Source organism: Sander lucioperca, chromosome 4 (assembly GCF_008315115.2).
Source record: "Sander lucioperca isolate FBNREF2018 chromosome 4, SLUC_FBN_1.2, whole genome shotgun sequence".
Taxonomy (NCBI): domain Eukaryota; kingdom Metazoa; phylum Chordata; class Actinopteri; order Perciformes; family Percidae; genus Sander; species Sander lucioperca.
In genome coordinates this window covers 78,974-95,361 of record NC_050176.1, presented here as the reverse complement: position 1 = coordinate 95,361, position 16,388 = coordinate 78,974, and the positions used below count along the sequence as shown (strand labels likewise).

General features: G+C 39.4%; 2 protein-coding genes and 1 long non-coding RNA gene across 3 annotated transcripts in view; all 3 read left to right on the top strand.

Annotated features, from left to right (window-relative positions):
- Positions 1–964, top strand: part of LOC118494933 — a 5,229-nt gene extending 4,265 nt beyond the window's left edge. Inside the window, exons 2-3 of the long non-coding RNA XR_004897133.1 lie at positions 219–221; positions 952–964. This is a non-coding gene — a long non-coding RNA (uncharacterized LOC118494933). The remainder of the gene's footprint in view (positions 1–218; positions 222–951) is intronic.
- A 342-nt stretch (positions 965–1,306) lies between these two features.
- On the top strand, positions 1,307–4,684 carry LOC118494856 (B-cell receptor CD22-like). The gene is made up of 5 exons (XM_036000433.1): positions 1,307–1,449; positions 2,007–2,267; positions 3,001–3,079; positions 3,182–3,299; positions 4,679–4,684. The coding sequence occupies exons 1-5, from the start codon at positions 1,353–1,355 to the stop codon at positions 4,682–4,684; spliced, it is 561 nt and encodes a 186-aa protein (XP_035856326.1). The 5' UTR covers positions 1,307–1,352.
- Positions 4,685–5,269: 585 nt separating this feature from the next.
- On the top strand, positions 5,270–15,393 carry LOC118494932 (B-cell receptor CD22-like). The gene is made up of 6 exons (XM_036000620.1): positions 5,270–5,632; positions 10,653–11,009; positions 11,262–11,483; positions 13,700–13,802; positions 14,404–14,561; positions 15,146–15,393. Exons 1-6 carry the CDS (start codon positions 5,578–5,580, stop codon positions 15,283–15,285), a joined length of 1,035 nt encoding a protein of 344 aa, XP_035856513.1. The 5' UTR covers positions 5,270–5,577; the 3' UTR covers positions 15,286–15,393.
- The last annotated feature ends 995 nt before the right edge of the window (positions 15,394–16,388 follow it).

Here is a 16,388-nt window from a genome sequence, read left to right as displayed (position 1 = left end):
CGCTTTGCCAGACCTTCCTCCACAGCGCCGCGGAGGAGGGTCAGGCTAGTCCACACAGCATTCTGGGATGGGAGAAAAACATGCTCTGGTTTATTGGCATTTCTTCAAACCAATCATAATTGTCTTGGGTGGCGTTAAGTCCCGGACAGAGCAGCAGTGCCTCTGCAAAATAGCCTCAGGAAGGAACTTGTTTTGGTGGAACATGTGTACGTTCAAAGGTTGTTTTAGTCGTGCATCAGAAAACTCAGATTGGACAGATAGTCTAGCTAGCTGTCTGGATTTACCCTGCAGAGATCTGAGGAGCAGTTAACAATAGTCTTCATGAAATCACCGGAGTTTAAAATTCCAACACAAAGAAAGTGGAAGGTCATCGGACATCCGGGCGAAAAAGACATACATCCGGCAGAATTTCCAGCAGCAACAGAGCAGTCCCAGAAGTGGAACGTCGTGGATATAGATAAAGTGTCCAATCACATAAAATAGTTTTTTTGTTGTCATATGCAGCTCTCCAGGTGCAGTTGATCAGAACAACAGTCTATCAGTCTCAGATCTATGCAGAGCTGAAGTGCCACAGCCGCTGCAGTCCAGCTGGTGGTCTTTCCTACGTCTGGTTCAAGAACGCACTGAAAAATATGACAGAGAAAACTTCTACTCACGCGGATTACTTTAATCCTGGAGACGCCATCTCATGTGCTTTCAAAGGACATGAGGATTCTCGCTCTCTTTCAGTGTGTGAGTTCACCACTGTCATAGTATAATTTTATCTGGTTAATCCAAAGTAAAATACATAGACAACCTAATTCAGTTTGGAGGAATGGTGGGTCATTTTAACCAGAGAGAAGATTCAATTTGAAAATGGAAAACAACAAATGTAAACCGAAAAAAAAAGGATAAATCATTTGTTTACCACTGCAATGATGGGTAATTGGTGTTGAGTGCAGAAAACACAAGTTAATTGAATTTTGATGTACAGGAAACACAACATGGTTATATAGAGAGCCAAACAGAAAGACTGCTAGAGATCTCCTCGGAGTATTCAGGCCATAAATAAATGTTACAAATACAAATAAAATGTTTCTTTCTGTGAAAAAACATTTTTCAGTTATGAACTACAACAAATAAAAGATTGTGTTTTCTATGATATTCTCGTCTTAAAGTTAATTTATGTTCATATACCTTCTCCTCCAGATGGTCCAAAGCTTCCCTCTGTGTCAGTGAGTCCCTCTGCTGAGATAGTGGAGGGCAGTCCAGTGACTCTGACCTGTAGCAGTGATGCTAACCCAGCAGCTAACTACACCTGGTACAAGGAGAACCAAACACTGCTTCAAGGACCAGGAGGTATTCATCATTTCATGTCCATCAGCTGTGAGGACAGAGGGAACTACTACTGCAGGTCTGAGAATCCACATGGACAGATCAACTCTTCATCTCTATTTATAGATGTCCAGTGTAAGTATAAAACATTAGAACATTAAAACCTACTTATTATTTTACATCTGAGTAAATGTCTTTGGGCCATTCTTTACCTAAAAACTGGGCAAAAGCTTAAACCCAAGCACAATTTTGTCAGCGTTAACACAATCAACAACAAAAAAAACATCAACAGATCACTTTAAAAGTAAAAGCACATTACGATTCATCTACTGTATAATAAGTCAATGCTAGTGGGAGTGATGTTCTAAGCAATTTCGCAGGCAGTTTACAGTTTTCATTTTAAGTGTAGATTAGTTCATGGTTTATTTTCCAAGTCTGTGGCACCAATTTTAAACTAACTTTTTAATAGAACAGGCTTAATTTGTTCTAGGTTTGTCAAAATGAAGATCTATTGAAATCACATGTAATACAAATACATGTATTTGTATTTGCATCACCTGCCCAAATGAAAAATACATCTTCTAATATATTGCTAACAGTCCAAAATGTATTAGTATTATTATGAAGGAATCAAATTCACGCTACTTTTTATCAAATATTACTGAATTTACTGTCTTAATATTGTCCTCCAGATGGTCCAAAGCTTCCCTCTGTGTCAGTGAGTCCCTCTGCTGAGATAGTGGAGGGCAGTTCAGTGACTCTGACCTGTAGCAGTGATGCTAACCCAGCAGCTAACTACACCTGGTACAAGGAGAATGAAGACTCACCAAAAGCATCAGGACAGATCTTCACCATCACAGACTTCAGAGCTGAACACAGTGGGAATTATTACTGTGAAGCCCAGAACAGAAGAGGACGTCAGAACTCCACCTTACATCTGACTGTTGTAGTAGGTAAGTTATAATTATGAGACTCATACTGTACTTCACATAACATAAAATACCTGAACAGCCATTTTATGCCACTGCTGTTGAATGACCAGGAAAGTCACTGCAGCACACAATTCTATAATATAATATCTATAAAGATTATTTTATGACCTTTAATAACAGGACAGCTTGAAGACAGGAAAGAGGAGTGTAAGACATGCAGCTGTGGGTGAGCAAGTAGAGGTGCAACGACGAATTGATGAATCGATTAATTGTCAACTATTAAATTAATCGCAAACTATTTTGATAATCGATTAATCGTTTGAGTCATTTTTTTATTAAAAAAAATAAGATTTCTCTGATTCCAGCTTGTTAAATGTGAATATCTTCTAGTTTCTTCTCTCCTCTGTGACAGTAAACTGAATATCTTTGAGTTTTGGACAAAACAAGACATTTGAGGACGTCATCTTAGGCTTTGGGAAACACTGATCCACATTTTTCACCATGTTTTGACATTTTTATAGATCAAACAACTAATCGATTAATCGAGAAAATAATCGACAGATTAATCGACTATGAAAATAATCTTTAGTTGCAGCCCTATAAGCAAGGGCTGTGGGTCAGTATTGAATCTGCCGCCTGCATGGGGCGCTATTTAACAGTTTTAAATGCATTCAAACAGAGAGCAGAACTCAGTCTAATGGACCCAAACATCCTGCAATGAACTGTCAGCGTTTCTATTTGATTTCTATCACAGGTACATCCAGATCACACGCTGGAATACTGCTCACTTTTGTCCTGTTCGTCGTCGTCCTCTCTGTCTACCTAGGGATTAGGTGAGCATCACTATGGTTATATTAACCAATACAATTTAGCCATTTGTTCAATACAAATGATGATACTGTTTTTGTCATTTTTTTATTTATTCACCTATCAAGAAGATACAGGTTGCCCAATCAACGGTGTGAGCTCAGGCAGAAACTAAACACCATCGCACAGGTAAGAAGAGTTCAGTGGTCCAGACTGAAATATCTCACAAACTACTGGGTGGATTGGGTGACATTTTGTACAGACTTCCTAGTTCTCGAATGAAGTATCCTGATAACTTAAGTCATCCACTCATGTTTTCTCCATAGGCGTAGATTTTTTTTGCGGGGGAGGGGGGGATGCAGGGTGATATGTCCACCCCAATATTTAGAAGAGGTAGATTTGTCCCCCACAAAAAATATGAAAGACAACCCACTCCCTAAAAGATGTCAAAAACAACCATTCAGTGGGCTCAAAACATGTACGGAAAACAAAAACTGTCTTATGTTACTTGTGCTAAATGGGGAGGGGGGGGGATTTAAACCTTGCAGCTTCTGGCTTTAACAAGGTCTCATTCTCTAACATTATTGTTATTATTATATTATTATATATATTATTATTGTTGAGATGTACATGGACTATTTGTGTCATCTACACTGCTTTATTAAACTTTGTTGTTCTCCAACTGTCATGATTTTACCTCTCCTTTCATTCCAGACCCTGCCACGTCTCACCTGCCCCCCAGCTGTCCACCGGGTGTTTTCTGCCAAACATCTGACCCATCTCTTGCCTACACGCTGGCAAAAATAATTTTCATTCGAGAAATGTGTTTACTCCCACAGCAACATTAATAATTGCTTTGGCAATAGCAATGATAAAGAATAAAAATATGTAAAAATATTTTCCAAATCTTTGTGAATGTGTTACTGAGTTTCACAACAACAACACCACAGAACAACATAGCATTGTGTGGACATTTGATGTCAGTAATGTTAATTATTAACTCCTTGAAGTTGTCACAACACTAGTTAAGCACAGGAGGAAGCGACCAGAAACCACTGCTGCACCTTTAAGTGCAGCGCTTTTTGCTCAACATCCAACCACCACCTTCCCATCACCTAGATCCACTTGTGGAAAAATCTTTTTGCTGTAAATAACTTTAAATGTTTGGTCTGCCATACTCAATGCTTATTCCATCTATGTTCTTATAAGGTTTTGTTTGTATCACTTTTATTATGAATTTGGGGCTTTTATTTTGAAGGCCTTAAGCAGTGTTCACTGTCTAGCACCTGACTAATAAGTGGACAGGGTTTGTCAATGTTTAGTTTCATGTTGTGATTGATATTAACATGCTTCTGCTTAACATGGCTTTGTTATTGAACGAAAAAATGCTGCAGTATGAAAGTGTTTCAGTTTGCAAAGCCAAGCATGTTTTGAATTAGCTATTCATTTGTAATTGATAGAATAATGTATTGTGATCAAAGTTGTGTTTTACACTCCAGCACCAGATAGTATCTGTCTTCATGTTCTTTATCTACTTATTATCTCAGTAATAGTTTTAGCTCAGTATCTAAACATATCGTTGCTGTTGATTTGACTAACTTTTGTTCTGGTTTCTCTTGTTACAGAAATGATGGAAGCAGGTTTGTAATTATTATTATTATTAAGTGCACCTCTTACCTAAGATATTCTTTTGAATTAGACCACAACTTCTCCCAGTGGTTCACACAGGAAGCTGTGACGTGCTAGATGCCAACCACACCCTAACATCTGCTCTCAACACTAAACTGTTCCAATGCACTTATCTTAAGGATCACTGTTCACTCTAATCACAACATTTGATTAAACCCAAATAATTCTAACTTTTAGAGAGCCTTGAGGAAATGTACACGCAGTCCTCAGCTGTTGGACAACAGTGCAGCTTGGCTCTCAACACTTTAGAAAAGAAAAGGTAAAATGAATGAAAACAAATCTGTTTTATTAGAGTTTCACTTTCAGTTTTTGTTCATAGCAGGTTTATGCACACCCAGACCTAAGTGCTTTATGTACATTGTATCTCTATTTATGGCCCGTTTATCATAAGGACTGGAGCTCTAAATAAAATTGGACCTGACGTGCAATATAGGGTGAAAAAAGGAGGATTAAAACATGTTGTTTGCTGAACCTTGTCCTCTCATGAAAAGTGTTAGAGGCAGCCTGCCCTTCATTTCCATAAACTATATTTTAAGAACTTAATGCATTGTTTGCAAAACACCAGTAAGAATCATTTCTTCATTTCTACTTGGGGATTTACAGACATTTGTCTGCTCATGTGTATTAATGATTTAAAGAGGAAGGAAGTTAGTCGTGTTTTAAACAGCTTGATATCTATTTAACACTACTGTACCATCCACAGAAGACACACTCTGTCTTCAAAGACTACATCCTCCTTTATGAATGTAGACATGTTTACTGTGAGTTACTGACACACAGTATTTCTCATGTATGTGATCTAGCTGCTGATTTAACAGAGACCAGAGGAGCAGCTATGAGTTTAACAGCAGCAGCGAGTGGATTTGTTGTCTTCCTTCTCTCTGTACAAGGTACTGTAGTACACATCTACATTTACAGTATATTGTAAGGTATTTAGCAGCTTTTATTATTGATACTACAACACAGCTTTCATGAGCTGAAATTGATTTTGAATCCTGACAAAACAAATGTCATGACGTTCACAAACTCAAAGAAAGAGCCACTGAACCTTCCATCTTTATTTACGTTTCAGGGCAATGTGACTGAGTCTGTATCTTCATATAAATACCTAAGATTCTTAATTGATGATTCTCTCTCTTTTAAGCCTCATATTCAGCAACTTGTGAAGAAGTTGAAGCTGAGGCTGGGTTTTTATTTCAGAAATAAGTCTTGCTTTTCTTTTGATGCAAAAAGGAAACATGTTGCTGCTACTTTTATGTCTGTGTTTGACTATGGTGCTGTTTTCTATATCATCTTCCTAATGCCTTCAAAATAATGAAACTGGCCGGTAACATTTGCAAACTGTAACAACAAAGCTAAAACAGCATCTAACACAAACAAGACTGAATATTATGTTCAGTCTTGTAAAGATAACACATGTGTAGTTAATGATGCAACAGCTGTGAGTATAAAGAAATATTAGGAGGTAGTTTGTTGTATTTTTCTAATTCATGGGGACGGCCCAATGAAAATATTAATAAGAGCCTTTTTCCAAAATAAAACTCACGGTTCACTCCTCACCCACAACAGAATCAGTAGAAATATTTACAAAACATGACGAGGAAGTGATCTGCACTCTGGACAGCTGCCAGGGAAAATAATAGGGATAGTTAAGGGCGTTTTCACACCTGTAGTTCGTTTTCTTTGGTCCGAATCAGTTGGCGAGTTTGTAAACTTGGAGCAATTTGCCCTCGGTCGGTTTGGTTTGGTTTGGTTTCACACCTGGAAAAATCCAAGCGTACCAAAATGCGTCATTACAAATCAGGCAAGAACGTCCAGCCCTCTTATTGGTCGGATATGTCTGGGTGCGGGAGCAAGAAAGTAAATACAGGAAGAAGGTACTGTGTTCTGGTCTAGTGGTCAAACCAGCTCATTTCATTACAATTATCAGACATTGTTTCGCAAGAGACGTTACTACATCTGCTCTGGTCACCGAGACTTGGTGTTTGGCATCTGTCTCCAATTTTAGCAGCAGCTGGTTTGACCACGGAGATACAAGTGAAGGGCGCCGAGCTTGACTGCAGTCTATTTCTGTGATAGAAACACTGCAAGCTGCTACAGTTTGCTGCTCTGCTGCATCACAGATTGCTAAACACACCTGACTACAGGAGACATTAGCTCAGACTTGCGGAGTACATATAGTTGGTGCGGTTCGAGTACGGATCACGTTCTCACCACAAACGAACCGCTCCAGAGTTCGATTGAAAGCGTACCGAGACCACCTCTTCAAGCAGGTCTCGGTACGCTTGTTTGGTCCGCTTTTGGTGCGCACCAGAATTTGATTACCGTGTTCTCACCTGCCCTAACGAACCACACCAGCGATTCTCTATTTCTATTCAACCGAACTAAAGGCTGTCGGTGTGAAAACGCCCTAAAAGTAATAATTAAATAATTCACTTGTCATCTGTTCATGTACTCTAATCTTTATTTTATTTAGCAGCAAATGCTGTACGCGTGGAGTTAAAAAAAATTGAACCACACTTGCAACCGCTTTACCGGCACTCCCGTGACTCAAAGAAACTGCCGAGGCATCGTAGCTTCGCTCCATCCTCACCTCTGTGTGTGTGTGTGTGTGTGTGACGGAGCACCACTGTCTGTCAACATGCAGAGAGGACAGAAATGCTTGTGCGTACTGCGCATGTGTGGGGACACGCTCAGAGAGTTCCCAATTTATAGATTGATACTGTGAGGTCTGAGTGTTTTTTCAAATGTTAAGAGTCTTCTCTGACAAGAAGGTTATGTTGTTGGCTTGATTTGTTAGTCTGTTGGTTTGTTTGTTGGTCTCTTTTAGCAGGATTACAGAAAAAAACACTTCACTTTTCAGAGCTGATCTGAATCACAGGACGGATACACAAATGATCTTTTCTTTGTAATGTCAGAAAAACGACTTTCAGACTGGGAAAATTCACAATGCATTGGCGTTGTAAAATAGGGCATGGCTTGGTGGAGGTCTGTGCTCTCAGAGTTGCCCTTCTAGTTTCCTGTGTTTTCATCCCATTTTAAATGTAGGACATCTCTGCACACAGTTTATCCAACGGAGCCACCTAAACAAGCCAACATTATTAAAAGTACTTTTTCTAATCAACATCATTATCAACATTGTGTGCCTACACCAAATGTTACCAGTCTGCTTGTTTATGTGTGTTACACATCCGTGTTTGGTTAACAATAACAGGCATGTGTGAGTTTCTCACATCTCAGTGTTCTGCATTTCTTTACAGTTTCTGTTCTACAGCAGCCTGACCACCGACAAAAAAAGCAACCAAGCAAAGCAGATTCTTTTTTGTGTGTGTATCTGAGATCTCTGTCCAGAAGAGAGCAGTCCCAGGAACAGCTAACGTTAACATACTCTCAGGTCTCTAAGAGAGGACCACAGCTTTGAGGAATATATATACTGTGCAAAAGTTTTAGGCAGGTATGAAATAATGCTGTAAACTAAGAATGCTTTCAAAAATGGAAGTGTTAATAGTTAATTTTCATCAATTATCAAAATGCAGTGAATAAACAGAAGAGAAATCTAAATCAAATCAATATTTGGTGTTATCACCCTTTGCCTTCAAGACAGCATCAATTCTTCTAGGTACACTTGCACAAAGTTTTTGAAGGAACTCGACTGGTAGGTTGTTCCAAACATCTTTGAGAACTAACCACAGATCTTCTGTGGATGTAGGGTTCCTCATATCCTTCTGTCTCTTCATATTATCCCAGACAGACTCGATGAGGCTGAGATCAGGGCTCTGTGGGGGCCATGCCATCACTTCCAGGACTTCTTGTTCTTCTTTATGCTGAAGATAGTTCTTAATGACCTTGGCTGTATGTTTGGAGTCGTTGTCGTGCTGCAGAATAAATTTGGGCCAATCATAAGCCTCCCTGATGGTACTGCATGATGGATAAGTATCTGCCTGTATTTCTCAGCATTGAGACCATTAATTGAGACACCATTAATCCTGACCAAATCTCCAACTCCATTTGCAGAAATGCAGCCCCAAACTTGCAAGGAACCTCCACCATGCTTCACTGTTGCCTGCAGACACTCATTATTGTACCCCTCTCCAGCCCTTCGGCGAACAAACTGCCTTCTGCTAAAGCCAAATATTTCAAATTTTGACTCATCAGTCCAGAGCACCTGCTGCCATTTTTCTGCACCCCAGTTCCTATGTTTTCGTGCATAGTCGAGTCGCTTGGCCTTGTTTCTATGTCGGAGGTATGGCTTTTTGGCTGCAACTCTTGCAGCAAGACCACTTCTGGCCAGACTTCTTCGGACAGAAGATGGGTGTACCTGGGTCCCACTGGTTTCTGCCAGTTCTGAGCTGATGGCACTGCTGGACATCTTCCGATTTCAAAGGGAAATAAGCTTGATGTGTTTTTCATCTGCTGCATTAAGTTTCCTTGGCCGACCACTGCGTCTACGATCCTCAACGTTGCCCGTTTCTTTGTGCTTTTTCAAAAGAGCTTGAACAGCACATCTTGAAACACCAGTCTGTTTTGAAATATTTGTCTGGGAGAGACTTTGCTGATGCAGTATAACTACCTTGTGTCTTGTTGCTGTGCTCAGTCTTGCCATAGTGTATGACCTGTGACTGACCTCTGTATGAACGGTCTTCCACAACCTCACATCGGTAGCAGAGTTTGGCTGTTCCTCATCCAGTTTTAAGCCTCCTGTTTCTGTTTCAGTTAATGATTGTGTTTCAACCTACATGTGACATTGATGAGCATTAGCACCTGTTTGGTATAATTGGTTGATCATACACCTGACTACAATGCTACAAAATCCCTGACTTTCTGCAAGTGTACCTATAAGAATTGATGCTGGTTTGAAGGCAAAGGGTAGTAACACCAAAATATTGATGTGATTTAGATTTTTCTTTTGTTTGCTCACTTTGCATTTTGTAAATTGATAAAAATAAACAATCATTATTTATATTTTTGAAAGCATTCTTAGTTTACAGCATTTTTTCACACCTGCCTAAGACTTTTGCACAGTACTGTATATATACACATGTATCTGCACTGTATATTAGTATCTTGCTATTTCTCATTCTGCATTTCTCTACAGTTTCCATTCACACTCTGCAGCAGCCTGAGTGACCACAGACAGAAAAGCAACCGAGCAAAGCAGATTCTTTTATTTCCGCACACTTCACCCTTCTAATATTTAATCTTCTGCTTTTTATTTTGTTCACAGGTTCAATACATTGCTGTTCCTTCACTCCACCCTCTGTATGATGTCCTGCTTCAGTGCACCTAGAGATTAACTGCAGAGCAGAGATCATGTGTTCAGCTGTGACTGTTCCTTAGCATTATAAATTCTCATGTAAAACTGAATGATATGTATATTTCTCCATTCCTCTGTTCACTTTGGCATAAACCAGAAATAACATTAATACTTGACTTATATATCCATTTATAAAAACAGACATAGGAAGTCCCCAACAAAGAAGTACAAATATAGATCATTTCACAGATATAAACATAAACATCCTGAATCGCCCCAAGTTGATTACCTGTTGCAGTGACATCAGCTGACAGGAACTTAACAAGGGGCCAGCCTGTTGCTTAGCAATGGAATTCCATTGAAAAGGTCTATAAGAAAAAATCTGTGTGATACAGAATAAGTCTTAAGCTCAGTTCTAGTTAAGATAAAACTGCAGTAAAACAGTCTAAAGTTGGTCCACGCTCCCCGACCCAAAAACAAGTTGGTACTATCAGATTATCTTTGTCTAACACTGACTTAAAGTGGGACGGCATGAGAGCAGAAGTAGTTTTTGGGAAATGTAGCTTCAAACACTGAAGCGCCTTCACTACATGTAAGTCTGTCTCCTGATGTAATTCTGAGTCTGATTGTGTTTCCTGATGTTCTCTGTGTTACAGTGATACAGGGTCAGGATGACTGGGGGGTAACTTCCACCTCTACTCAGATCTGTGCTGTTAAAGGATCAACAGTGAACATACACTGCAGCTACACATACCCATCCTGGTGGAAAGGCAGTGTTACTACAGTTGAGAGAACATTATGGTTTACTAAAATGAATTATTATCAACCTGTAGATCTGACAACCGACTCAGAATATTCAGGTCGTGTGCAGCACAGTTCTAATGACAAGGACTGCACTCTGAGAATCTCAGACCTGAGAGAGAGAGACTCAGCTGAGTACAAGTTCATGTTCACAACAAACCAAGAAGGTGGAAGATATATCACTTCACCTGGAGTCACTTTGTCTGTCACAGGTAATATTTTCATTAATATGTTAAATACTTCCAAATACACCAACACAGTACATTTAAAAACACTTAACATGTTGATAACGAATAATAAGTTTGTGAAATTACTTTTAACAAAAACTTACAGTTAATAAATAAATACAGTTACTAATTGCTCGCTGCTACTTCTAGGAATTGTAACTGTGCTGATGTGTATGTACATATATATATATTTTTTAGAACCTGTGATAAAATATAGATTTTTGTTCTCATGTCCAGCTCTGCAGGTGCAGGTGATCAGAGTCTATCAGTCTCAGACCTATGTAGATCTGAAGTGTCACAGCAGCTGCAGTCCAGCTGGTCGTCTCTCCTACGTCTGGTTCAACAACAGAGAACACATTACCTCGGTGGAGACATCTACTTATAGAACCTGGTTTAATCTCACAGACCTCTTCTCCTGTGCGTTGAAAGGACATGAGAAGTTCCCCTCTCCTTCAGTGTGTGAGTTTACTGTGTCAGGACACAAACACACTGACATTACAATACAATGACAATTTCAGACGTAATCTCACTGGAGTCTTCTGATTCTTAATGTAGGTGCAGCAGGATTATTCATAGAAACAAAAATCACTCCAGTAGTAGAAATATTCAGATATACTTTATGTTCTGATGTTACATTTCAAAATTCTTTCCGATTATTATTTCAGGACGATTTGAACTGTAAAATATGCTGTTGCTTCATGTTATGTTTAATAAGTCTGTTATTGAGATGTTCCATTACTTGATGATTTATGATGTCATGGCCAAAAGCTCTAAACTGCAGTTAATTGAACAGTTTTGGACTGAAACAGAATCCATACTGTCAGCTTGTAAGTTTGATTTTAAACTTTAAAATGGAGTTTCTGAAGATTTATTCATGACAGTATTTATGTTAGTAAGGATAAATCTGAAAACCATTTGATTATATTCACATTTATTGTCATCTCACAGAGAACAGATACTGACTCAACAGAATGCACAACTTGACTGCTACTACACTCACCTTGAAGATTATTAGGAACACCCTACTAATAACGTGTTTGACCCCCTTTCGCCTTCCGAACTGCCTTCATTCTTTGTGGCATTGATTCAACAAGGTGCTGGAAGCATTCTCTAGAAATGTTGGCCCATATTGATAGGATAGAATCTTGCAGTTGATGGAGACTTGTGGGATGCACATCCAGGGCACGAAGCTCCCGTTCCACCACATCCCAAAGATGTTCTATTGGGTTGATATCTGGTGACTGTGGGGGCCATTTTAGTACGATGAACTCATTGTCATGTTCAAGAAACCAATTTGAAATGATTTGAGCTTTGTGACATGGTGCATTATCCTGCTGGAAGTAGCCATCAGAGGATGGGTACTTGGTGGTCATAAAGGGATGGACATGGTCAGAAACAATGCTCAGGTAGGCTGTGGCATTTAAACGATGCCCAAGGGGCCTAAAGTGTGCCAAGAAAACATCCCCCACACCATTACACCACCACCACCAGCCTGCCCAGTGGTAACAAGGCATGACGGATCCATCTTCTCATTCTGTTTACGCCAAATTCTGACTCTACCATCTGAATGTCTCAACAGAAATCGAGACTCATCAGACCAGGCAACATTTTTCCAGTCTTGAAAGGTCCAATTTTGGTGAGCTTGTGCAAATTGTAGCCTCATTTACCTATTTTTAGTGGAGATGCGTGGTACCCGGTGGGGTCTTCTGCTGGTGTAGCCCATCCGCCTCGAGGTTGTGTGTGTTGTGGCTTCACAAATGCTTGGCTGCATACCTCGGTTGTAACAAGTGGTTATTTGAGTCAAAGTTGATCTTCTATCAGCTGGAATTAGTCGGCCCATTCTCCTCTGACCTCTAGCATCAACAAGGCGTTTTCGCCCACAGGACTGCCGCATACTGGATGTTTTTCCTTTTTCAGACCATTCTTTGTAATCCCTAGAAATGGTTGTGCATGAAAATCCCGGTAACTGAGCAGATTGGAAAATACTCAAACCAGCCCGTCTGGCACCAACAACCATGCCACGCTCAAAGTTGCTTAGATCACCTTTCTGTCCCATTCTGACAGTTCAGTTTGGAGTTCAGGAGATTGTCTAGACCTGGACCACACCACTAAATGCATTGAAGCAGCTTCCAAGTGATTGGTTGATTAGATAATTGCATTAACGAAAAATTTAACAGGTGTTCCTAATAATCTTCAAGGTGAGTGTATAAACACAGGGACTTGATAAAATAATATGAAACTGGCCGGTAACATTTGTTAACTGTAACAACAAACAAACTGTAACAACAAAGCTAAAACAGCATCTGAACACAAACAAGACTGAATATTTATGTTCAGTCTTGTAAAGATAACACGTGTGTAGTTAATGATGCAACAGCTGTGAGTATAAAGAAATATTAGGAGGTAGTTTGTTGTATTTTTGTAATTCATGGGGACGGCCCAATGAAAATATTAATAAGAGCCTTTTTCCAAAATAAAACTCAAGGTTCACTCCTCACCCACAACAGAATCAGCAGAAATATTTACAAAACATGACAAGGAAGTGATCTGCACTCTGGACAGCTGCCGGGACAAATAATAGGGATAGTTTAAAAGAAACAAAAGTAATAAATAAATAGTAAATGGTCTATATATTCTTATCTTTATATGGTTATTCATGTTAATGTCTCCTCCAGATGCTCCAAAGCTTCCCTCTGTGTCAGTGAGGCCCTCTGCTGAGATAATGGAGGGCAGTTCAGTGACTCTGACCTGTAGCAGTGATGCTAACCCAGCAGCTAAATACACCTGGTACAAGGAGAATGGCAATCCAGACAATCAATGTCTCAGTGAAGAACCACAGCTAGTCTTCAGCTCCATCCAGTCCTCTGACTCTGGACAGTATTACTGTACAGCTGAGAACAAACTGGGGAGGAAGAAATCCAACGACTTCTCTGTCATTGTGAAATGTGAGTGAAACAGTTTATTTAAAAATAAAAAGCTTAAATCTGTCCAGTCTTTGCAGGAAATATTTGTACTGATCATAACTACTTTCTTCAGCTCTAGTTCTTGCTTCCCATTCACAGTCTCCTGATATTTACTGAGCAGCTCCAGGAGATTTTAGGGGTTTTGTGCAGTTTTAGGACTCAAACCATCACACATCAATGTAGTCAGACCACCTTCAAAGTCTAAAATGCTGATAGACACAGCTACACAGAGTTAGTAATTTAAATACCATGTGTTCTTCTGTAGTGAGTCACCTTTAACCTGGAGTAATCTCTGTTAACACATCTCCTCCAGATGGTCCAAAGCTTCCCTCTGTGTCAGTGAGTCCCTCTGCTGAGATAGTGGAGGGCAGTTCAGTGACTCTGACCTGTAGCAGTGATGCTAACCCAGCAGCTAACTACACCTGGTACAAGGAGAACCAAACACTGCCTCATGGACAACAAGGCATCTACCATTTCACCTCCATCAGCTCTGAGGACAGAGGGAACTACTACTGCAAGTCTGAGAATCAGCACGGACACATCAACTCTACATCTCTATTTATAGATGTCCAGTGTAAGTATAAAACATTAGAACATTAAAACCTACTTATTATTTTACATATGAGTAAATGTCTTTGGGCCATTCTTTACCTAAAAACTGGGCAAAACCTTAAACCCAAGCACAATTTTGTCAGCGATCCTGGCAGTTTGCCAAAATGTAAATTCCTAGCAGGCACGTTCCTTCACAAACTGCGGAGAAATAATTTTGTCCACAATGTGAGAAGATTTTGGGTCACTTTAATTTTTTCTGGGGCATGTGGGAGGCCACAAAGACTGTAGAGGACATCTGATTCATGTTCAGGTCTATTAGTGGTTACTTTAGCCTGCCAGCTAGCTGTGAGGCGACAAGATTCAACATTCCTTTATTTGTCTTTTTATGCTCCACATAAAAACCAAGTTGTGTTTCACACATGCAGTAGACAATAAATAAATCATTGCAAGACAGAAGACTTTAAAATGATAAGCTCCTGTCTCATGAAGCAGGATTTATTAAGTAGGTGTAATATAGTCACCACAATACTTGTGTTGCTCCTCCTAGCCTGTGGCAGTCCATGCCTAAATAAAAATTCATAAATTAGTATCTCTTTTTTCCTCCAGATGGTCCAAAGCTTCCCTCTGTGTCAGTGAGTCCCTCTGCTGAGATAGTGGAGGGTAGTTCAGTGAATCTGACCTGTAGCAGTGATGCTAACCCAGCAGCTAAATACACCTGGTACAAGAAAAACCAGACCCTGCTTTAAAGACCAAAATATATTTATTTCACTTCTATCAGCTTAGATGATAGCGGGAACTACCACTGCCAGTCTGAGAATTAGTATGGCCAGAGAAACTCCACATCTGTACATATAGATGTTCAGTGTGAGTACAAGTCATCAGCAAATCACTTCTACTGTACATACAATGTGTTTAAGTAGAGACATTAGATGTAAATACCTGATGAGCTACGGAGTATAAACATTTTTTAAAGGCGTTTTAAAGGATTCATGTTTTTTTTTCCCGATTAACTCCATCAGAGCCGGCTGTATGTTTGTGATCCCACCAATGTCCACTGTCTTATTTCCACAAACTGGTTTCCAACGAAGGAGAGGAGTAGAGCAGAGCGGCACAATCTAATATGGAATTTAAACATTGGCTTTGCTCCGAGCTAACATTTTATCCGTCCACGCAGAAAGTAGACATCTCTTAGATCAAGAAAATGCTTTTGAAGGCACAAGCTGCTGCTACATCATCAAAATATTAACACTCTGATTTATCTCCTGAGATTTGCGTACAGTAGAACACAAACCAAATCAGGGAGTAACACAGAGAGGTAACAAATGAGGCCACAGAGGGATGATTGGGCTTCTTGCTGAGACACTGGCAGTAAACCTACACACAACTACCAGGACAAAGATTCTAAATGTTATAGATGCAAGTTAGTCACTACCAGTGTTGGGCAAGTTACTTCCAAAATGTAATACATTATAGATTAATAGTTACTGTCATTTGAAAGTAATTAGTTATATTACAATATTACTGTCTCTGAATTGTAATGTGTTACACTACTTTTGCATTACTTTTGAGTTACTTTCACCAAAATAACAGGGGAAGTTTGATTTGGCAGCTAGCTTGTGAATTTCACCACCAGATGAATAAAGTCTCCTCTTTATCCACTTTAATACATCATAGATTATTCATATTTTGTATAATTAATATAAATATGCAAAGTAACTAAAGCTATAAAAAATAGATAAGTAAAATGTATAATAAAAAGTAGGAGAATATGAAAATACTCAATTAAAAGTACGGCATTGTTGTAAAATGTTTGTTTATAGCATTTGAATAAGAAATTCATGTTGTTTAG

Bases quoted from the DNA above. Each gene is read 5' to 3' on its own strand.
- LOC118494856 (XM_036000433.1), top strand. From the start codon at position 1,353: ATGTCCATCAGCTGTGAGGACAGAGGGAACTACTACTGCAGGTCTGAG. The intron at 1,450-2,006 runs GTAAGTATAAAA...ATTGTCCTCCAG, and splicing joins TCTATTTATAGATGTCCAGT to ATGGTCCAAAGCTTCCCTCT. The intron at 2,268-3,000 runs GTAAGTTATAAT...TTTCTATCACAG, and splicing joins ACATCTGACTGTTGTAGTAG to GTACATCCAGATCACACGCT.
- LOC118494932 (XM_036000620.1), top strand. From the start codon at position 5,578: ATGAGTTTAACAGCAGCAGCGAGTGGATTTGTTGTCTTCCTTCTCTCT. The intron at 13,803-14,403 runs ATACACCTGGTA...CCCAGCAGCTAA, and splicing joins GATGCTAACCCAGCAGCTAA to CTACACCTGGTACAAGGAGA. The intron at 14,562-15,145 runs GTAAGTATAAAA...TTTTTCCTCCAG, and splicing joins TCTATTTATAGATGTCCAGT to ATGGTCCAAAGCTTCCCTCT.